Source organism: Carcharodon carcharias, chromosome 25 (genome assembly GCF_017639515.1).
Source record: "Carcharodon carcharias isolate sCarCar2 chromosome 25, sCarCar2.pri, whole genome shotgun sequence".
In the NCBI taxonomy this organism is placed as follows: Eukaryota; Metazoa; Chordata; class Chondrichthyes; order Lamniformes; family Lamnidae; genus Carcharodon; species Carcharodon carcharias.
The window spans coordinates 8489062-8513166 of NC_054491.1; the positions used below are offsets into that span (position 1 = coordinate 8489062).

At 39.6% G+C, this 24105-nt stretch overlaps 1 protein-coding gene across 2 annotated transcripts in view; it reads right to left on the bottom strand.

Annotated features, from left to right (window-relative positions):
• LOC121269630 (zinc finger and BTB domain-containing protein 44-like) overlaps positions 1–23886 on the bottom strand; it is a 40228-nt gene extending 16342 nt beyond the window's left edge. The window contains exons 1-5 of one of the 2 annotated variants that reach the window (XM_041174374.1): positions 23772–23886; positions 20531–21590; positions 19404–19488; positions 17391–17554; positions 11586–11886 (exon numbers count right to left, since the gene is read on the bottom strand). In XM_041174374.1, coding sequence (XP_041030308.1) covers positions 11586–11886; positions 17391–17554; positions 19404–19488; positions 20531–21545 — 1565 coding nt within the window. In that variant the 5' untranslated portion in view covers positions 21546–21590; positions 23772–23886. The remainder of the gene's footprint in view (positions 1–11585; positions 11887–17390; positions 17555–19403; positions 19489–20530; positions 21591–23771) is intronic. The other variant, XM_041174375.1, reaches the window with a different exon arrangement.
• Positions 23887–24105: the final 219 nt, after the last annotated feature.

A 24105-nucleotide genomic window follows, 5' to 3' on the forward strand; every position in this document is an offset into this window, starting at 1 on the left:
ATTTTATAACTATGCAAGGTGGAGTGTGTATTCAGACAGCAAAAGAGTTAAGCTATTCATCTAAATTTCAGAAAACTTCTAATATTCTTGTAAATAACTATCACATTCTTTTTGTATTTAAATCTCCAAGGTAAGTTTTAACTTTTTCTAAATAGGAATCAACCTACTGGAGACGACAAAAGACTGTTGACAGAATAATGCACCAAGCAAAGCTGTCTTTCTTCATGTTGAACAGAAATCAACATCCAGGATGGAAAGTCACGCCATCTTCACTCAATATTAAAAGATAGATGAAAATGTATCTGCTATAAAGTGAGATGGGGCATATGATTTGGCAAAAAGCGTTTGGAGAGCTTTCACGTGATATGAAGTTAAATTACATCTCTCAGAGATCCTTAATTCTTTTTGAAAGATGGAGAGAGAAGCATTAGGCAAGTGTCAGTAGTGATTTTCCCACTAACCATGCACAATACTATACATTTGTAGAAATGGATTTTCATTATTCTCATGCCAGAGTTGGTCAATAGATAAATGGTATATTCTACAAATAGAACATCGCTTTGCAAGGAATAGCATACATATTTATGTTTCTGCTGGATTCAAATAATGCTAGTTGCTTGTGTGACTGAACTGTCCGAACGTTTTCAGGCCTATTTAAAACAGAGTTAAAATAACAGGCTGCATTATAAAATCAATGCTGATAGACATCGTATTGGCACCTCAGTTAGAAAGATCAATTTGCACTTGGCCTTCACATCTGCAGCTGGCAAAAATAAATACTGGTGTTTACGTCGTTAAAATGATGTTGGCATTCTCCTTCACCAGCTTTAATAAAGATTTTGGCTATAGATATAATAAAAGCTTTTCATGTCCTTATCTTCAGTATTACTGCAAAATTGCATTACCCCATAATCATATTTTAAGTTGATGAAGACCAAAACGAGAAAGAAAATAACCTACACTTAGAGCATTCCAAAAATGCACTCAATTTTTAAGATGCGGCTTGTTTAACTCTACTCATTCCTTTCACAAAACACTACAGTTAAATGGTCCCACCCAGAGAGAGCACTGCAGAAATCCAAATGAAACCTGTAACTAAAATTTTCCAAACAAAATGGATCTTGGATCTCCTCTCCTGATGTGAAACACAATAATACTAAGATGAAGTGTGAACAGTGCAGAAAAATAGAACAAGTCACAAAGCTACTGTAATTTTTAAGTTGCTCTGAACTTGAAGATAGAATTACTTACTTTGTCCAGTACTAGATCTACAGTTTTAAGAAGCCCATATAAAACTATACACTTAGAAACGGTGTACCCACTAATTTTAACGTAGCGCATGACTGATTGAAGAGCACCCGGCCTTTTAAATTTTTCAATGCCACCACGCACACATAGTAACTTAAAGGGTCGATCTGTGCACGGCCTGCACAGGAACATCCGGGTTGGTGCGCAGCCATGCAGCTTAGAAGAAACGTTGTTTATTAAGTTTTTTTTAAACTACTGAAACTAACTTCAGCATGCACCTTACACCAACATTATATAATACCTATTATAGGTATGAAAACACTAGTGTTTGCAGTGGAAAGAATGGGTATAAATTCAATCCTAAAAACTTAAATAGAAATGTGACACAGTGATGATAGGATGAGGACCTGGATGAATGAAGCTCCAACAACATTCAAGAGGCTCAACGCCACCCAGGAAAAGCAGCCCCCATTTGATCAACACTTTATCCACCAACTTAAATATTCACTCCCTCCACCAGTGATGCACAGTGTCAGTAGTGTGTACTATATACAAAATGCACAGCAGCAACTTGCCAAGTTTCTTCAACAACATTTTCCAAACCCGCAACCTCTACCACCTAGTAGGACAAGGGCAGCAGATGCATGGGAACACCACCACCTGCAAGTTCCCCTCCAAGCCACACATCATTCCGACTTGGAACTATATCACTGTTCCTTCACTGTTGCTGGGTCAAAATCCTGTAACTGCCTCTGTAACAGTACTGTGGGTGTAGCTGCACCAGATGGACTGTAGCAGTTCAAGGCGGTGGCTCACCACCATCTTCTCAAGGGTAATTAAGAATGGGCAACAAATGGTGGCCTTGTCAGTGACATGCACATTCCAATAAAGAATAAGAATTTTTATTTATTCATTCATGGTTTGTGGGCACTGCTGACTGAGCCAGCATTTATTGCCAATCCCTAATTGCCCTTGAGAAGGTGGCAGTGAGCTGGCTTCTTGAACTGCTGCAGTCCGTGTGGTGTAGGTATACCCACAGTGTTCTGAGTGAGGGAGTTCCAGGATTTTAACCCAGCAACAGTGAAGGAACAGTGATATAGTTCCAAGTCAGGATGGTGAGTGGCTTGGAGGGGAACTTCCAGGTAGTGGTGCTTCCATATGTCTGCTGCCATTGTCCTTCTAGATGGTAGTGGTTGTGGCTTTTAAAAGGCAGTTAACTGCAACAAACAATACTCTGAAAGATTCAGACATAAAATTGGAATCCACTGCATGGCGGGAAAGATCTTGTGCTTTAAAAAAATACGGCACACATTTTAGCACACCTTGAAACAAATTTAAGACAGAATAATACAGTATATGAGGGGGCCACTCATTCCATTGTACTCGAGCTGGCTCTTTGGTAGAGCAAACCGATTTGTCCCACTCCCCTGCTCTTTCCCTGTAGACCTGAACTACTTTTTTCTTCAATTATTTACCCAACTTCCTTTTGAAAGTCATTATTGACTCGACTTCCACTACTCTTTCAGAAAGTGCATTCCAGGTCATAAGTCAGCATAAAAAATGTTTCTGTCTGCATGTTGCCTCTGGTTCTTCTGCCAGTCACGTTAAATCTGTGTCTCTGGTTACCAACCCTTATGCTACTGGAAATAGTTTGTTATTTACTCTATCAAAATCATTCATGACTTTGAACACGTCAATCCAACCTTCTTTTAACTTTCTCTGCTCCAAGAACAACCCCAGTTTCTCCAGTCTCTCCATGTAACTGAGTTGCTCATCCCTGCTACCATACCAGTGAATTGCTTCTGCACCATCTCTAAGGCCTTGTCACCCTTCCTGGCGCGCAGAATTGGCCACAATATTCCAGCTGAGGCATAATCCATGTTTTATAATAGGTTTAGCATAACTTCCCTGCTTTTGTACTCTATGTCTCTAATTAATATGCCAAGAATGTCATAATCCTTTTAAATAGCCTTTTCAACTTGTCCTGTCACCTTCAAAGATAATTACACCCTCAGCTCTCTCTCTGCTCTTGTACCCTCTTTAAACTTGTGCCATCTAATTTCCAATGCCTTTTTTCATTCTTCCTATCAAAATGAATTACTTCACATTTTTCTATATTAAACTGCATCTGTTAAGTGTCTATTTCTGAAATCTGATATGTTCCTACTTAGTGTTTACTACATTTCTGAGTTTTGTGTCATCTGCAAACTTTGAAATTATGCCCTATATACCCAAGTCCAAGTCATTAAGACAGATCAGATGGACCAGTGGTCTCAATATAGACTCGTCCAGTCTGAAAAGCAACTGTTCACCAATACTCTATGCTTTCAGTCCCTTAATCAAATTCATATTCACTCTGAGTGTCCCCTTGAGCTTTAATTTTGCCAACAAATTTTGACATTTTTGCTAGGAAGCCCCAGTTTAACTTTTGGGGATTGGGGGGTGGGGGAGAAGAAGTGTGCCCATTTTGGCTAGTAGACAGCTGCTTCTTACTGCATGTTCCTGTGTATTTCAACCAATGCAATGAAGGCTCAACTACTTACTGCAACTTTTTGTCTTAATGCTTTGCAAAAAATGCAATAATCTGAAAAATCCTGCAAAGATGCTGTGATGAGTTATGTTAGCAGAATTATTAGAAAGCTCATCCTACTGCTGAGTTAAAAAAATAACTGGATGTCTTTCAGAACTGCGTTCAATTCAGCACACATTCCTAATGGGTGTAGGTCCACACTACAAACTGCTCAACGTTGCACTATAGTAAGAACCTGAATCAAGGTTGCTCATCAGGGGAAACTTAAATTTATTCTAGTGCAGCAAAGGGTACTCTTCTGAAGCTTTCGTTTGGGGAATGAACAAAGTAGGAGGTGAAAGACAGACGGTGGGTAGAATTGAGGGAGTTTTAAATACAGATTACAGGTACTGAAGCCATCAAGTAGAAAGAAAGGATTTCACTTAAAAGATAACCGCAATGTATTTATGTATCGAACTAATTTTAAAGTCAAAAATACTACACAAAGAATTGCACAAACTTTCTGGACATTAATAACATTTTTTTCAATTTTGACAATCCAATGGAAGGAACAAAGTACTTTATTTCAACTGAAAATAAGCTATGCTGTTTAATGTTTGAATGGCTTACTAGTGTGTTCATACCTGAATTATGGTGGAGTGGGTGGGGATGGGTTTCCTTTTAATACTGGTTGTCATAAATCTTAATTAAACTAATTTTCAATTACTCAGCTGACCAAGAGAGTGTAGAACAACAGCAACCTGACTGAAAACCCCAAACTGTGAGGCTACCAAGCCGGCATCCTCAGTGCACTCCTCTACAGTTGAGAGAGCTGGGCAACATGTGATAGGCAGGTGAAAAGACTGAATAGTTTCCACCTTCTTTGTCTCAGACCTATCCTCAGCATTTCTTTGCAGGACAAGATCACCAACTCAGAGGTCCTGGAGCATGCTAATTCCATCAGTATACACTCATTGCTAAGCCAACGACGACTGCGCTGGCTTGGCCACTTTCACTGAATGGATGACCGCTGGATGCCGAAAGACCTTCTGTATGATGAACTGACCATTGGGTCACAGCATCTTGGGCGCCCTTGTACCTTCGCTACAAGGACACCTGTAAGCGAGATAAGGAGGTGACGGACATTGACACTGACAATGGGGAGGTAGTTGCTGATGGCCGTGACCTCTGGAGATTAACTGTTTGGAAGGGCATTGGAAGAGGCAAGCAGAAATGAAAAGCTCTGGCTGAGAAGAAGGCCCAGAGAAAACAGAGGCCAGCAAATTGTGTATCTTCTCAGCCCACTGTCTTCCTCTGTGGCAAATGTGGCGAGACTGGAAGGCTGTCACCAAAAATGAGTTTATGTAATCTTCAACCATTTAATAGATATAAAATTTAGCAACAGAAGTCTGTTAAATGCAACTAAGTTTTTTGTTTAAATTTATATGTCTGAAATCTGTTTCCTGATCTCCACCATGATTCTTTTTTGATCAAGAAAACTGCAGAAATCCCTATGACATGATACAACTAGACCTCAAAAGCTCTTAACAAAGTTCTACACAAAAGGCTATTAGTCAGTCTCAAAGTAGTAGGGATTGAAGGCAAATCTTGGGAATGGAAAAAAAATTTGGTTGAATGGCAGGGAACAAATGGTTATGCCAGAGGAGGGGAAAAGGCTGTGCGTGGGTGGGGGGAGCGGTGTGGCATATCATAGGGACAAGTGATGGGACCGCCACTAATTTAAATCAATGACTTGGATTCAGAACTCAATGCAAATTGGTCACATTTGTCCAAGATACTAAACTAGAAGGGGCAGTAGGAAGGGACTCAAATTTCTTGGCAGAAGAAACTTGATGTGAAGTGTGAAATGTGAAGTCGTTGCACCAGAAGGAAAGAAAAAAAATCAGCACAACATACACACTAATGAATGGTGTCAAAATAGCTAAATACGAAGTTGAAAGAAACCCTGAGCCTTGGTAGAGCCAATGCTGAAAATGTCCCACCAACGTAGAACAATTTACAAAGGCAATAGAATGTTAAACCATGTTGTCAAAACAGCAGGTAAATAGGTTGATACTATGTTATGGTCAAACCTTGAACACTGTGTCCAGTTCTCACTAAAGAAGCAAGGAGAGAGTCAAGGGCTGGGAGACAATGACTTCAGAGACATTATGTTGATCCTTAGCATCAAAGGTCTGATTTATGAGAAAAGATGGAAGATAAATGGGCTTAGCAGTCTTGAAGGAGATACCCAAGAAGTAATCTTAAAGGTATACAAGGTAGCAAACCATACAAGAAAGACAAATAAAGAAAATTACTCAAAACTAAACTTGGTGCTACATGATAAGGGGTCACAAGTTCAAACTAGAAAATGCAAATTTATTAGAGCCCGTAACTTCCACGCTCCCCAATGTCGGATTTGGGGGCTACCCCAAAGATGCGCTGGGAAATCCCTCTGGGAAGTTACCAGGTAAGGGTGTACATGGCAATTATCCAGGAGTGCATACTTCCTCTGGGCAATTGCACTGCACTGAGAAGCATCAGAAAATTTGCTTTAAATAGCAAACTTTGGATGGTTCCACCAGGGTTAAACCAATAGTTACTCAGAAAAAGTTAGGAGAGGTAAAACCACTTTCAACTTCTGAGTAACTATTGTGAAGACCCAGATCAGCCCCACTGGACTCCCCACAACCCCCCACCCCTCTCTCTCTCCTGCCACCACCACCCACCCCCACCAAACATCCCCGCACCCACCTCAGCCAAAAGACTCCCCTCACCCTCACCCAGACCCCCTCCTCTCCCCATGGGTTTCCGAGCCCTCATCACCCTACCTGGACCTTTGAGTGACCCCAAAACCTCCAACCCACCCATCTCCAACACCCCAAATCCTATCCACTTACCTTAGACGCTCACCTTCCCTCTGGCCTAACAATTTCCCTGGCCTTTTAAACTTACCTGCTTTACGGCAGCAAGTGCCGTAAAAGAGATGTGGCCTCCTTGAATTCGCTGCAGCTAGACTTCTTGGGGCCTACGAAGAGTCTTTCGATGCAGCCCCGGCAAACGGAAGTGTCAACATAATTTTCAAGACCAGGTAAATGCGCATTTATTTCTTCTAATTCCTGCGGACCAGTCCTTTCCAACGCTCGTCAGAAGTTACTGCCCAATATTACTAGGTTCTTCATATAAAATGATCAAAATATGGAACGCGCTCCAGATAGAAAAGTGTTGCTGGAAACACTAGGCTCATTTCAGAAAAAAATAGGAACAAAAGAATTGCTGAACAAAAAAGAAATTCAGCTAGTTCCCCTTCTACCATCCTGGTAACTGCATGACACAAAACTAGAATTGTTGACTCAGCATGATTTACAGGAAGCCCAAATATGACATAAGGAAAATGCCAGTGGTGGGCAGTCACTTTTCCCACCAAGGCATGTTATTCTTAGCTCATTTAATGTCTCAAAATACTTATTAATTTGAATCCCAAAAGGCTATTTCAGCTTCTATAGATTAGCCATTCACTGAATTAAATATTGTTTCCGCAGGTTTGTTTTGAATTTATTCCTCTTCCCTTGGAGGCTGTGTCTCCTGCTTCTACTATTCTGGATAAAGACCTGCCACGGTCTATGTTATCCACTCTCTTTGGAATCCTAAAAACAGTAACTAGATCACATCTCTTCTTTTTCTATTCCAGTAAGAACAAGCCCATTTTAGATAATCATTCTTTATAGTCCAATCTTTTCACTCCTGCGACTATTCTGGTTGCTCTCTTCTGTATCTTTAAAATAGTTGGAGTATATATTTTTTTACTGCACCAATCAGAACTACACAATATTCCAAGGGCAGTTCTGCTAATCGTTTCTAAAGTGGCAGAATTACCTCAGCATTTTGGCATAATATTTATCTTTTAATAGGTCCCAACATCTGAGTTGCTTTAATCACTGCCAGAGGATTGCTATGATAGCTTCAGTTTATTGTCTCAGATCTTTCATTTTCAATGCATTTTATTTTCTTTCAATTCAATAATTAATCCCTTCTTTACATTGAATTTCATCTGCTCACATCTGGCCAATTTCCACATTTTTTCAGTTTTAAAGTTTACAACCTTTATTGGTTTTGTATTAGTGCAAATTAAGCCACTATGCTGGTGACTCCTAGCTCCGGATTATTTATAAAGATAGTAAATATCTGGTGAACCCAAGTAGCAACATGATTAAAGGCTGCTGACAACTGCTGCACAACTTCTCTCCAGATTCTACTGGTTAACCAATTACATATCCAGTTTTCAAAATCACCGCTGATTAACACTTTACTTTCAATACCAGCCTTTCCAGGAAAACTGCATCAAAGGCTTTGCTGCTCACAATGCCATTTCCTCTACATTGGGGGAGACCAAACACAGATTGAGTGACCACTTAGTGGAACACCTCCATTCGGTCTGCAAGTATGACCCCAAGCTTGTAATTTTGGTTCACCACCTTGCTCTCATGCTCACATTCCTGCCCTTGGCCTGCTGCAGTGTTCCAGTGAAGCCCAACATAAGCTTGAGGAACAGGACCTCATCTTCTGATTAGGCACTTTATACTCTCTGGACTCAACAGTGAGTTCAACAATTTCAGACCATGAACTCTGTCCCCTATTTTGATTCTGTTTTTATGTCATATGCCAGTCTGAATCTTGTTTTCATGCCTTTGCTTTCAGAGAGAGTTGTTCATTATTCTGCCATTCACACTCACTCTGGACAAATGCTTTTTTTTCTTTACTACAACCATTACCACTCCTATGACACCTTTGTCATTTAATCTCTCCTGCCCTCTACCCTGTCCCAGCTCTTCCCTTTTGTTCTTCCTCCCCCTCCCCCTTTCAATGGCATAAGACCCATCCTTCAGTTTTGCAGTTATATTAGACTTGAAACGTTAGCTCTGTTTCTCTCTCCACAGATGCTGCCAGACCTGCTCATTATTTCCAGCACCTTGTTTTTATTCAGATTTCCAACATCCGCAGTATTTTGCTTTTATTTTATTGTATCAAAGGCTTTACTGAAATCCAAATATGTAACATGCACTAGCATACTCCAATCCAACTCCTTTGGCATACCATCAAAGAAAAACAAAGGAAATTAGCCGTTTGTGTGTTCTGGCTGGGCTACGATGCCTCTCACAATTGAACAGGCTACACACACTGTCTAGGTTGCACACATGATTAGAACTATAAACTGGGCTGCATTTACTTCAGAGTCCATGAAGTTTCACGCAATCAAAGAAACCCATGAAATTGATAATCTTCTATAATAAATGCAAGACATTATGAGATTCATTAATACAGTTCTCAAGGCATCCAAACATGCAACTTTGCATGGAGTTCAGCATGAAGAATGGCTTCATGGGCAAGGTGCCAGAAAGCCTCTGGTATCCACAGAAAATATAATCCAGCAAAATCACTGGCTTGTGGAGAGAAGGGAGAGAAAAGGAACTAGAGAAAGAGATATAACCAACACAGTAGTTCAGCGGCATTGTGGATCAAAACATCTATGAATGTCCATAGAGCTGCAGGTATTGTAACAATATTGCCACTTCTAACAGTAACAGGTTATTCAGTATTGATGTTAATTGCAATAAATATTTGCATGTTATACGCTGAAGTAAAGAATTTCTGTAGATATTGACATAAGTCGACCTTTGAAGCCCCCAACAATCGTTCCAAAAATGGGGGGCAACTTATATGCTGAGTATAAAATGTAAACCATCATCGTGGGTGTAGGTAGTCACCATTTTGAAATGTGAAAAAGAACATAATACAGGTAATTCATATTAAATTAACATGGCATGGTTCATTGAATGAATTAGCTGCACAAAGATACCTTTAACCACAATGAAAGCACTTTAAAACGTTTAATATTTGGAGCCTTTGGCATCTGGCAGAAAGAGTTCAACGACTTCATTCTGAGGCTTTTTGGTTATGGCATTCCAGTAAGGATCTTAACTCTGGATCAGGTTTGGCACTTTTGGTTTCAGAATCATCCCTCCACAGAAATCATCTTCCTCTGCATCCACTGAATTGGATATTCTGCATTTTTTGAGCATTCTGATGATAGTTTGTGCACTAATAGCATCCCACTGTTTGATAGCAAAACAACACAAAACATCAAACAGGGCAGTGGGCATATCTCCACTTGAAAGGTTTTTCTCCATTAGCCAGCCATCTATTCCATTTGGCACAAAATGATCCTTGAATGGCTTGTTGAGGCACACATCCAAAGGTTAAACTACACTCATAACCCCTAGTATAACTACAATTTGAGTTTCATTGGCCTCATCGGTTATACTGTATAGGATCTGAATATGTCCCACATTAATAAGCTGCATTCTTCACACAGGCCACCAGGATATCTATTCCACACGTTATCAACGTATAACTTCACTCCATCCTCATCCATCCAACTGTTGTCATGGATATGTACAAAAACTCCTGCAGGGAACTTGATTTTCAGCACAATTTTACGTTTGAAAATTACAACAGGCTTTAACTTTGTTCCTTCAGCCAGACAGGCCAGTGCCACTTGTCTTCCCATGTCCTGTGGTTTTCACTACAATTGTTTTCGAACCTTTTCACTCCACAGTTCAGCTGCTGGGAATATTGAAATTCATAAGTGTTCCATCCATGATGCCGATACAGCAATTATGTTTTTGCTGTTGTCTGCTGAAGAATCGCTTGAAACTGATAATTTTGGCATCAAAGTCTTTTGGTAGTCTGAGCGATCTTGGTCTTCTGCCACAACACTAGACATTTTGTTCTATGAAGCAGCAGTTGTACAAAATCTTCGCTGGACTAATTCAGCCCATTGAAGTGCATATACACACATTGCATTTCTGGTGACGATGTAACCAGTTTGACGATTTGAGGACCCATTCCGATATATGTTCCTCAAGATCAGGTCAGTGGCCAGACCCGGTTCTCATGGCACATTTGGTCTTGGGCATCTTCTTCCGGGCTGATTCCTTCTTCCATTCTCACACCAGTTTTTCACTAACACTAAATTCCCTTGCTGCAATACAGTTATTTGAAGAGGTAGCAAATGTCACGACTTTTAGCTTGAATCCAGCTTCATACTTCATCTGTTTTGTTGGAACAATCATTCCTCTTCACCATTTACCACACAGGATCTGCTCACTTGCACCACAAGGCCTATATCACCTGCTAGGCCCCTTACGCCGAGTTATTAGTAAAACATGCATTTGTAGAGCAAAACATTGAGGCTGACTACTAACATGTTGTGGCTGAAAGGGGATTGGGGGGGTGGTGGGTTAACCTATATGCCGAGTATATGAAAAAATACGAGTTTTGTGGACTGAAAATGAGTCATCCTATAAGCCAGATCGACGAAACATAGACTGTATGGTACAGGAACTAACACACGCCAATATTTATGCTCCACACAAGCCCCCTCCCAACCCTCTTCACTGAGCCCTATCAGCATGCTCTTAGATTCCTTTCTCCCTCGTGTATTTATTTAGTTCCCCATTAAAGGCATCTATGTCACTGATCTCAACTATTCCTTGTGGTAGTAAGTTCCACATCCTAACAATCTCAGGATAAAGGAATTTCTCCTGAATTCTCAATTGGATTTATTAGTGATTATCATATTTATACTCCCATGTTCTCCCCCCACAAGTGGAAATATTTTTACGTCTATCTTGTTAAACCCTTTCACAACCTTAAAGACCTATGATTAATAAATATTATTACTGTTTTATTAACCACAGACCATTCTTGCACTAACAGCAACATTGTTCCTTTCTAAGCACAAGTTTTCAACTGTGTTATACCTTACCTGCCCTGGAAGTAGGATGCTAGTTCAGATGCTTCATGGTTCAGGCTCCTCAGGTGTACAATTAAGTTTCCAGAATTGGTAAACATGGCGCCACATGTTTTGCACTCATAGATCCTTGGCTTTCGAATAATGTGCCTCGAAACACGCATATGGTGCTTATATTCCCCAAATGAAGTAAAAGTTGCACTGCATATCTGGCATCGGAAACATCGTTTGCCTTCATGCTTGAGACGATGCATCTTTAAGGAGTATGCTCTCGTGAACTTTTTCCCACATCTGTCACACTGGAAGGGTTTTATACCTAAAAATAAGTAATGTTTTCAGTCACTAATATTCAACTTAATAATTTGAGAAGAAAGAAAGCTACCCTTCATTCTCTCAATTCCTAAACTGAAGTATTGTCAGCAAACTTCACAAACAGTTCAACGTACTCTAAGAAAAAGAAAATAAGCTATGACTATTGATTAATGTCCATGTCTGGTGAATGGTAGAATCTCTACAGACTGCAGTGCTATAAGCAATTTGTACGTTGAACATCAAAAAAAAAATTATGCTGACCCAAATTTCCGTAAAATTTTATCTAGAATCAGAAGGGTAACATATCTGCTGTGAACAGAAATTACTTTCCTATGCTTGCTTACAAACGTTCAATGCTCCTGAAATCATACAAATATACCCTCTCCAATCTACACATAAACTACAAATATTAGACAGAAATTATTGCAATCTAAACAGGTTTTTAACAAAATGTAATTTGCACACCTTTTTGTGCTGCCAACTCCCCCCAAACATTAATCAAATTCCTGACAATAAACTGGGAGGAAAAAATAAACAGCTCAGCTGTTATGTTCACAATGTAATTTACTAATGCACTAAAGAAAACATGGAATTATTCTACGATGGTTAGAAAGCACAGTATGCATGACTATGTCACAACTAAATAAGTAAATGTGCATCAGGGTCATTTTCATGTAAAGTTCAGTAACCATGTAGATTAAGTCTGCTTCTTTCAATTAATTCTGTTCGCTGTAACCCAATGTACAGTTCCAGAGAAAGAAGAAAGATCACAATCAATATTTCACCATTGATTTATAACATTACAAAACACATTCCACTATGTAACACATTGCTAACAACTGCCAATATTATTAAGCAGATGGTTAGAACCACCAATATTTCCAAAAAGAATTCAGCAACCAATTGGTTTCTTTTTGCCGAAGGTTACTTTAAATTATGAGTAGAGAGGAAAGGTTCAATTCAGCAGTAAACTATTGTACAAAAAAAAGTTAAGATATGGGCCAGAAATTCCCCCCCTTCCCCGTTGGGGAGGGCTGTGCGGGGACTGTCAGGAGCAGGCGCCAACCCAATCAGTGCCCCCGATCAGGGCCGTGTCACCATTTTATGTGAGCAGGCAGTTTAAGGCTTGCCCAGCGTGACGCTCGCCCAGAAGCGCTAAGCACTCACTGTGCAGGCGGGGGGAGATACCCTGAGTCGGGGCCTGCGCTCTTTCGCGCATGCGTGCAAAAGAGAGCAGAAATCTCCTTGAGGCATAGAGGTGCCTCAGGAAGATTTGTTTAAGTTTTAAACATCCAAATAAAGAAATTAAAAACTTTTAAAACATGTCCTCTCGAGCTGGGACATGTCAATGAATTTTTTTTTTAATTTTATTCAATTTTTAAACATTTCATGAAACCTCATCCCACCTGTGGATGAGGTTCCATGAAAAATGCGAAGGCCGCCTAGGCTCTTCGCCTGCCCGCCAACCTTAAGGTTAGATGGGCAGCTCATTTAATTATTTCAATTAGTTTTTAAACTGGCCTTAATAGGACTTTGAGAATTTGGCTGCGTGGCCACCGAACTGAAAATCTAAATAATGCGCAGTGACGTCAGGACGTCCGCTCGACATCATCGCGCGTCATTTTGAGTCATTTTACGCGTCAGCGAGTGGGCCCTGCCCCCACTCGCCGGCCTGAAAATTCTACCCATGATTTCACTCAGCTATCAAAGTTGCTCTCCATCATTCTGCTGGGATGGCAAAAGGACCTAAGCCAAAAGGAAATCAATTTTGCTATTTCTCTTGAAATAAGTGAATAATGCCATGCAATGGCTCCATGGCTGCATGCTAAAAGTGGCAGTAAGTTCACATTTCCTCAACCTGTTCTTAAGATACTCTCACAGCATAATACAATATCTTCTCTCTTTCCTATTTCTTTCCAGCTGAAATAATGTTAAAAAGGGAGCTAGAATTGAGATTTTAATTTGCCCCAAAAAGTTGCACAATTAGAAAGATATTTAATAAATCTTAGAGGAAAATCAAATGTTTAAAAGTCAAGTTTTGGAATTTGTCTCTACACTTAACAAGTTAGAGATCAAGGTACGTCAACTGTCATGGTTATAAAAATGCTATATAGCAGATACTTTTTTTGGTTTAAGGGTTACATGGCTTATTTGAATTTTGTTATGATCTAACATATTTTTTGATTGATCAGGAAACCATTTTTATTTTTAAGTGCTTAAAACTTCAGTGATGATTTTCATACTTTAAAAATAAGGTGAAAAATATCAAGAGCTCTATAATCTTTCTTACTGAAAAGATTTGAACTTTAACTTCCTAGTTTTACAACTGTCAGTACTGACTACTGTATTAGCCTTGAACAGTTCAATGTTTTAGACTTACTATGCATTAATTAGTTCACTGTCCTATGCACTAAACCACATACCAGCAGGCTGCCAGTCATTGGCATTAATGATCTGCCCATTAAGTGCTGTCAAAATAGTCTCAGATGATTCACCCATTTTTTTTTTCTAACTGTGGGAATATTGCTTAGCCTCTGGCAGTCAACTTGCCCTGATGCCACAGTTCAAATTAGGAACTTGGTAATATCAGTAGGTTGTCAATGCCCATCATGTTCTGAGACAACATAATTTAATTCTTTACAAACTGGTGCAGTAAAGTTCAAATGTCAGGAATACTGGAGTTAGATGTATTTGGTGAAACAGTGCTTTGCTTATTGATTGCGAAGATAACTTGTCACCACTTGGTATAAAATATTAAGCATTGAATATTGGAAGGTAGTCACCCACAAAACTTTAGACAACGTGGCACAATACTCTAATAAATCCATAATCGTACTCCTTTGTGTTTTTAACGCTACTACATGTCACATGTTCCTAGTTAATTAGGTTATAGTTCTTTATTAGCAGGTTAAATAAAGATTTCCAGAGTGAGCTATTTTGAGTTATTAAAAATGAGGAACGTAGTAAAAAAAAAACTCAATCAACTAATAAAATAAAATTTCCCCAACACTATTACCCTACAGTAATGGAATCAATACTTTTTCTTAAAAGTGCAAGTACTTTGTGCTGAAAAGTATCACAGCTAACATTCAAAGCATAACTATTTATATCAATCATGAAAATAAAAAAACCTGTCAGTTGTGTTTCACAAATGAGGAACACCACATGCTGTTCTGACTATCTTGTTTCATCTTAGCCTATGTGCCAGAACAGACCTTCCATTCTTCAAACCCTGGCTGCCTTTGCATCGCACACTGTATGCTCCACCCTCAGCAATAGAACCTTCATCCGTGGCGGCTTTATGCTCCGGAACTCTGTGAAATCCCGTCACTCTTTGCTACTTCTCTCCCTACCTTAAAAAGCTTTCACTTTAACCTGCATTCAGCACTTCTACATTTTTTTGCAATTTCTTGTGCTCAATCATAATTGCTCAAAAATAGAAAATTCTAAAAATTAAACCACGGATAAGATTAAATGGGTGACATTTTAGCACAAACAATACTTCCAAGAGAACTATTTCAATAGTAAAAAAAGAGCCTAATTAAATACTAATTTTTGTGAACTCTCGTATTTGAAACCATTTAATTGAGGAAGATTACTATGTGTTGTGAATTCTGAATTAAAACTTAGAGATACACAAATGCAATGATGAATGTTACAAAGGATATTGATAGCAATTAGTCTTAATTAATACTTGTCTGTCTTTAAACAGAACAATTTCATATCCTCAAAAATGAGCAACAGACCATGAGGTAGTCTGAAATTCATTTTATAAAATAAACCGATCAACACTGAAGGAATGCAGACTCACTAATGCAGTTTCAGTTTTATTTTCTAGTAAACTCTGGGGGAATCAGTAGTAGATATTATTTTTCTTTATTCTTTCATGTGATGTGGGCATCACTGACAAAACCAGCATTTGTTGACCATCCCTAACTGCCCTCTGAAATGTTCAGTTCAAGAGCAGATAAGAGTCAAGCACATTGTTGTGGGTTTGGAGTCATATGTAGCCCAGAGTAGGTAAGGACTGCAGATTTCCTTCCCTCAAGGACACTAGTGAACCAGATGGTCTTTACCACAATCGATGATAGTTTCATGGTCACTATAACTGAGACTAGAAAAAGATCACAATGACTGATTAAATGCCATATGATGCCATTTTCTATTTACAGAAGAATAAAATGACATAACTTACATTAAAATAACTTTCATTAATATTATGCAGTCTGTAGGAAGAAAAATAATGTAATTTCCAAAGTGTCTCATCAATTTCTAAGAAGTGTCCTAAAACTTCACATACAATGAACTGCTTTGAAAGACAAATACACTTGTCAAGTAGGCAAACGTAGAGCAGTTATTTTGTGTGCAGCACACAAATAACACAATGAGTGGCCAAAGAGTCTACTTTTGGTAGTGTTGGCCAGAACAAGTACCATAAGATCTGTAAGAGCCATTAAAACCTTGATTTAATGTGTCGCTCAAGGACACAGTCTGTCAGTACTTCACTGAAGCATTCGTTCTGATTTTGTATTTTTTTTAATTCTTTCATGGGATGCGAGCCTCATTGGCAAGGCCAGCATTTTGTTGCCCATCCGCAAAACTACTTGACTCAGAGCTAAGCATGCTACCAAGAGTCAAGGTGACATATAACATGAGGCATCCCTAACCATCATACAACCTCACCCCCCCTTAAAGGGGGTGCCTGATAACCATCACATGACAATCTTCCTTCAAGATATACAATTCCATTGACACTCCTACCTAGCAAAAAATATCAATCTTAGTCTTAAAAATTTCAATTGCTCTGACATTCAAAGGGAGAATTTTAGATTTTCCGCTACCCTGTGTGGATTAAGATTATGCCCTTTTGTTAAAGATGCCCCACCAGAAGAAATATCTACTTTCTCTCTACTCTATTAAATCCCTTTGAAGAACTAATTGTTTTGATAAGTAGGGTGGCACAAATATTTGTTGCTGCACCAACCAGGTTTTGCCACAACATACTCACTAATTCTAATTATGAATTCCTTTGTGGCTACAATCTTAGGAACTTTAGAATCCTCCCAGAAACTTGGGATTCCATTGGATCTCTGACTTACTCTCTGGTAAGTGTCTATGATATTCCGTCAAATTATTTTGTAATAAATACACACTTACTACTTAATGTAGTAATTGCTTAAATCATGCCTCTTGAATAAGGTACGTTCAGGAATTGAGAAAAAAAGCATATTTTCTCATTTCCAATATTTTGGATCTACACACATTCATTTTAACTAGCTGGCATAGTCAAAAAGCAACCAATTCAATTATATTAGTCAACTTTGTATATATTGGTTAACTCCTAAGTACAGCAAAGTAGGGAAGACTCTTCTTAATAAACCACAAGCGTATATCCAAAATGAATAGGTGCAGAACTTGGGAGATTATTCCAGCCATGCAAAATGCTATCCTGCAGCCATAAATAAACACAGATTAAATAAATAATGAAAACTTTTCATTAATGCTTACCTGAGTGAATAAGCATGTGCTGTTTGAGATTTTGGATGCGAGTGAACCTAGCACCACAGGTAGGGCACTGGAAAGGTTTATCAGGACCGTTTGGACTAGGTCTCTCCGTGCCACTTGTGGAAGGGTTGATGTATAGTTGGTAGGAGTACTGTCCACTCTCCAATCTACAAAATAAGAGAACTTTAATTTAAAAGTCGAACTATCCAAAGGAGAGCTGAGTAACCCCTATGATTTTATTGAAATACAAAACATCTATCTAGAGTTCCCACCTGGTACCTATAGTACAACAAAACAATCACTTTCAGCGTGTATCTGTGCAATATATGGCAGCTAATGAGTCTTGTAAAAACGTTTACAATGTATAAAATATGTGTTACAAGCATACTAATTAGTTACCGAATTGGGAATATATTTTGACACTTATCAGATTGCAGCAGGTCTAGGCCCCATTTTCCAAAAACACCACACATTTCTGGCATAATGTCAGGAAAGGGCAATGAAATAAGGTGGAACTGAGTCTCATCAAACAGAAATCAAGTGTTAAATAGTATTGAAGTATTATTTATAACTTACATGCCTGGTCCAACTTCATACCGATAATGTGCTCAAGCAACTATCCTTGATAGTTGCAATTACTGATAAATCCAATACATTAACTAAATTGACTTGTAGACCAAACACTGCCAAACATGTAAAAGAAGCATTTCCTAATCCAATAATTATTTTGATACATCCTGAAAGTTTTACACTTTAACTGCATTGGTCTAATATGCACATGGATAAAAAATTAGCCAACAACTTAATGGAATTGCCCATCTCTCCTCTCATTGTCTATCTGCTAACTAACACTCAGTCAAGTCTTTGTGATCTCCAGATGTAATTACTAGAATTGACTCCTGGCTAGCCTTGTATCCTCTGTTTACTTCAGCTCATCCAAAGTTGTGTGTATCATATCTCACACCAAGCCCTACTTGCTGACTACTCCTGTCCTCACTGACCTGCATTGGTTTCCAATGTACTAATATCTCGATTTAAAACCTCAGTCCCATGTTTAAGGTCCTTACATCGATTGCATCTTCCACATCTCCAAGCTTCAGCTCCTAAACTCTGCACTGTTCAGGCTCTGATCACATGTCCCTTTCCCCCATCCTTGCCATATTTGCCTTCAAATGCGTAGACACTACACTCTGGAATTCCCTCCCTCAACAAAGTGGAGAGACTATATTTTATCTTAAGGCCATCACACTTCAAACCCATCAACAGTATTTTTCAAAAAAAAAGCAAAAGAAGGGAAAAGTGCCATTTTATTCTCCTTGATTATCTGGTCTCTCCACAAGGGTTGAATCTAGAGATTTACAAAAAGCTGTAAATCTAGAAATGAACTGCCTTGAACAATTAGCCTCTAATTTACTTAAGAAATAGCCAAATTACCTGTTAGATAACTTATGTACAGCAAGTGCATTTTGTTGTCCTAGAGTGTTAAGTGACCAGGTTCTGAGCATTCCTCAAAATTGTTGCTTGATGTGTATTAGGAAAAGGACAGCACAATATATACATTGTGTTTTTTATGGGATAATCCTCTTGCAGTTGTGCAATTGCACAGACTAAACATATCTTGAGTAATGCTGTGGAGGATCAGTTTGTAATAATAAATATTCATGAAGAATAAGAGTAAGTAAATCAGACTTGCAGCTAATTTTTCACCATTCTTGTGAGGGCTGAAGTTAAGATCTGGTACAATTCACAAGAAAATTGGTTGGATTGGGCACTTGATATCTGTACAGTGGAAGTGACTGTGAGCAGCCACTGTCCTCTGTCACCATATGTACTGATAGCAGCTATAAAACTTATCCCATTGTGTACATTGTAAAATTGGCTTTTAGACAAAGCTTTTCCACAAGTACCAACTTCTTATTTCAGCTTAGAAGCCTCTAATTCCTATTGCATATATTACTCTATAGTCACTATACATTCATTTATTACAAAACTTTAATGCATGCAGATACAACTTACCTATCGTCATCATCTGGGTGATTATTGGCATTGGAAGTGCCCTGCAACGTTGGTAGCCCTTCTGTAACTCCTTCATCTACTGAACCTGTGTAAAGAGAAAGGGAAATGACAGAGCCTTTAACAAGACAGCAACTTACAATTCAAGGATCAACTGCTGCACAAGCTTCCGCAATGAAATAAACATTTTTAAATACATTTTACTTTGTATTGGCACTTCACACTGTGCCAGTTTAATAACCTCCACATAGCAATTTACATCAAACACATTTTAGTCTTTGCTAACTAAAATGAAAGCGAAAAGAGAAAATAAGAGCACAAAATTTAGAGACTTGCAACTGTATTAGCATTAATACTAGATCTCTATTTTCCAACCTGCCTTCAAGAGGATAATGATGCAAGGGGAGGATGAAAAAGGAAAGCAAGCCAAAAAAGACTGAAAACATAGCAGATATGCAGATTTAACAAATATCTAATACTAATAAAGAGATGATGGAATAATGCAATTAAAATGAAAAGTGATTGATGTCTCACTTTTAAAGGCTACCTTTTTTGTAAAATTATAAACATGATCTAATGAAGTATTGCTTAATTTTTTTTTAAATAGTAAAATAATTAAGAATTTTTACAGAAAATATTTAAACTTTCAACTAGCAGTACTCCTGTTCCCTCAATAAGCATTATATAAAATGTGGGCAGGATGATCAAACAGCAACTGTAGATCCATAAACACCTGCAGCATGACCCAATTTCTCAAGGCAGCTCATAGCGTTGTGACAAAAACAAAGGGCTCACTTGTCACTCCAGCTGACTTGAAGGAAGACAAGATCAGCTAAACTGGAGATATAGAAGAGAAACTGTAGAAAATAAAATCCTCATACGCTACAATCAAAGAATACCATTCAAGATATAAAATATTTTTGTTCCTTACTAAGTAAATGTAACTAAGTATTGTATTTGACAACTACACCAGCACTGCTTTCTGGAATACAAATCAACATCCCAGTTACGTGAACCATGGCAAAAATACAGCATTCAATATATTAAGAAGCTTGATTTCATGGAGATTTTGTGTTACCTTATATGGGCTTGTTAAATATATCAAAAGATAAAAGTTTTGTCATACATACCAATAGAGGAAGATTGGGGGCTGATCAATAAATCCTCCTGAGCCTGTTCACTTCCTGGTACAGTTTGATGGTCACTAAGTGAACTCTGAGAAGCACTAACAGGCTGCGATACCACTTCATGACCTTCGTCATCACTTAACCTTTCAACTTTGATCCGTACATCATCTTCTATTATAGGGGGTGATGTTGCTTTTGTGCTCTCACAAGCAGTGAATTCAGGTAGTCTTCCTGTTACCTCTGTGTTTATGGTTTGTTCCAAGATCCTAGCGCTTTCTGTTTGTTTAGTTTTATCAGTTTGGGTCCGACGATCACCACCCAATGGGTATGTCCACTGAAATGACACAGAAGAGTCCACACACTGCTGGGTCCTGTTGTTGTCTGAAAAAGTCACCGAAGGGTTCACAACTTGTGAACAATTGGGCTGAGCAGCAGATTCAGTGGGACTCTCTGGTGATATCATTATGAAGTTCTTTCGTTTTCGGCGAGACTCCCTGGGCTTACTTTTTTCAACAGAACTACATTCTGATGATACTGGCGATAGGCTGTCATCGTGGGACTGAACAATACAAGCTCCACTATTCTCCTGAGAAAGTGGAGGAACAGGTCCTGGCGGATTACTACTTGTATTCCACAGGATACTTGATTTCATGAACTCTGAACAGGTGTTTGCTACGTGAAACATCTGCATATAGCTTGCAGCAGCCAAGACATCAATAATGTTCTCAGTATTAATGGCAAGTGTAGCAGTGTATGCATACTCTAGCAATGGTGAAAACCCACTAACAGTGACATGATTCAAATCCAAAATACACTCATCTGTATCTGATTGATTTACAAGTTTTGCCCTGAAGAATTCACTGCAAGCAGCAAGGACCACCTTGTGGGCTCTGAAGACCTTGTCTTGGACCCGAATCGTCACATCACAGAAATGTCCTTCATTACGGAGTTTGTTTAACTTTCCCAGAAGCTCTTGACCATGGACTGGAGAATTGTGTGTGAAGGTTTTTAGACCCATTATTTGTCCTCCTTGCTGTGTTCAATACCCTTGTATCCTAAGTACCTGAGGGAAAGACATTTATCTTTTATTTTGAGCTTAAAACTCCAATAAAGTATTAACTCCCTACCTTATAATTGCAAACATCAGTTTACTGCCTTTCAGTATAGTAACTCCTATTTGCTGGCAGAACTTACATTAAATAAGTTAATGCTGGCCAGGCGAGTCAGTTTTGCACTTCTACCAACCAGCAACTTCATTAGTGTATCATATATTCATTTTTCAAGCCCCTCATTCAGCACAGTTGGCCCTTTTATGACAATTTAATATAATTAAACCTGGATATAAAGGATTGGTCTAAATAAAAAGCCAACAGTACACAATTGAGAGTTTATTGAAAGTTTACTATTTTACGTTGCTATCTCATACTATTAGTTTTCACTATCAATAACTTCCAACAAAATTTAGCTCAGAATTTCAAGGTGGCGAACTATTTAATGCTCATTAAACCTTGTAGTAGATAGTTCGTGCAACCTACTATACGTTTCCTAATCTCAATACTTAAAAAAATACAGAAACCTTCAAAGTCAGCATCAGTTGCGGGAACTCATGCCATTTGGCAATCACAATCTCACAGCATGAATAATTCCTGAAATAATGTGACAGAAGATTTCACAGAGAAGCTGATGAAATACTAGAAAAGCTAGTTTAGAAACATTTACTAGACTAACACATTATGATTTATTTGATTTGTACACATTTGTGGAACATATACTTTGTGTTTAGGAAGATACAAGAGCTTCATAGTTGAGAAACCCTAACGTAAGTCAGCCAATTCTTGGCCTAGTTGAATTTTAGTTAACAAGTGCATCAAATTTCAAATATAGTCAGCTATACTATTCAAAGCTCTAAAATACACCACGTATGGAACTTTTATCAAGTCATGCTGGGCTTAGGATTGTTTCAATAGTTGTTCACTCCATATCAAAGCAAAAACAGCTCCGACTGACATGATGGTTGCAATAAGATGCAAAGGCATTCTCATGAATGCTTTCTTACAAAAATCTGCAACTTTCATGCTGTTAAACCTGTAATTCCACAAATCCTCCTCAATTTTGCTTTCAGAATGTGTTGTCAGTATCTCAGTGAATGCGCCAGTTTTTAAAAAAATCTCCAACTGTACACAACAATGCAGTTCTTCAGTGTACATCACGATGGTCAATGCCATTTATCACTGTACTATGAAGCATGGTTCAGTTATAATTTATCACTAAAATTTAATGAACTTTACTTGCCCAACACCGAAGCTTTAAACAGTTGAGTGGTGGTGGATCAACAAGAGGAGAGAGAAGCAGGACGAGAGTGGAATGGTTTAAAGCATTTGCAGCTTCAAACTTCAGCACAAAGTCCACAACTCGAGTCTTCACTGAGTACCACGCGCACTTTGGTTTAGTATTTCAGGTATTTGAGGTGCTACGGTTTACTTGTTTGCGAAGTGGATGGCTGCAAATTTGCACAACGCTTCTTGTATTTCGGGAAGAGACAAATGCAGCTCATTTGTAGGAGGTATGGGTGTCTTAAAATGTTCCAATTTTGCCGGTATCACTGAACAAGTGAGTTGCAGAGTGAAACACACATCAGGAATTACCCCTACCCCCACCCCCAGCCCCCCACCGGTTGTTTTTATTTGAAGGAGAAACACATTTCAATGTATGAAAAGTGGAGGAATCAAGGCGTCAGACGCGGGTCTGCATGTGAGTGAGACACTGAGCTGAGGCTGAATGAGGCCCTTTGCTCAGTGGGGCCGCACTGGTAATGATCGGCGTGTTAGAGACCGAGGCGATGTGTGTCTGTCAGCCCAATGGGGCCATTGTTTACGCAGGGCCGCGGTGCTGGGACTGGAGGTGGGGAGGAGGTGGGGGGAGGGGGGGAAGGAGGGAGGCACATACCTGTTGGTGCTGGTCCTGGGGCCCGGCCCTCAGCACCGCCTCACACCAGGGGGTGGAGAATCGCAAGGAAAGCCTCCTCCGCGGGGCTGGCGGACACAGAGACCCGGGCCTAGCAGCGGCGGCGGCGGCGGCGGCGGGGAGGCAGTTTGGGGGGCGGTGGTGGTGAGGGGGGAGAGACTGAGGCCAATCCGAAGCGGGTCTGAGGCCTGGAAGAGTAGGAGGACTCCCCGATCTCGCTCCCCACCCACCCACCCACCCACACACGCAGCGTGTTATATTAGAGGCCCCGGCTGCTTACCGTGTGGCCAGTGTCGCAGCTCCGTCTCTCCGGCCTCCCCGAGCCGCCGCCACCGCCCGCCCGCTCGAGCCGGGGTTTGTTTTGTTCCCAGCCTGCCCCGCGCTCACCCTCACCGCCAACTGTCAATCAGGCAAGGCCAGGGGGCGGGGTCGGCTAGAACCAACTGTCAATCAATCAGGCTAGGCCAGGGGGCGGGGTCGGCCAGAAGCAACTGTCAATCAATCAGGCTAGGCCAGGGGGCGGGGTCGGCCAGAAGCAACTGTCAATCAATCAGGCTAGGCCAGGGGGCGGGGTCGGCCAGAAGCGACTGTCAATCAATCAGGCTAGGCCAGGG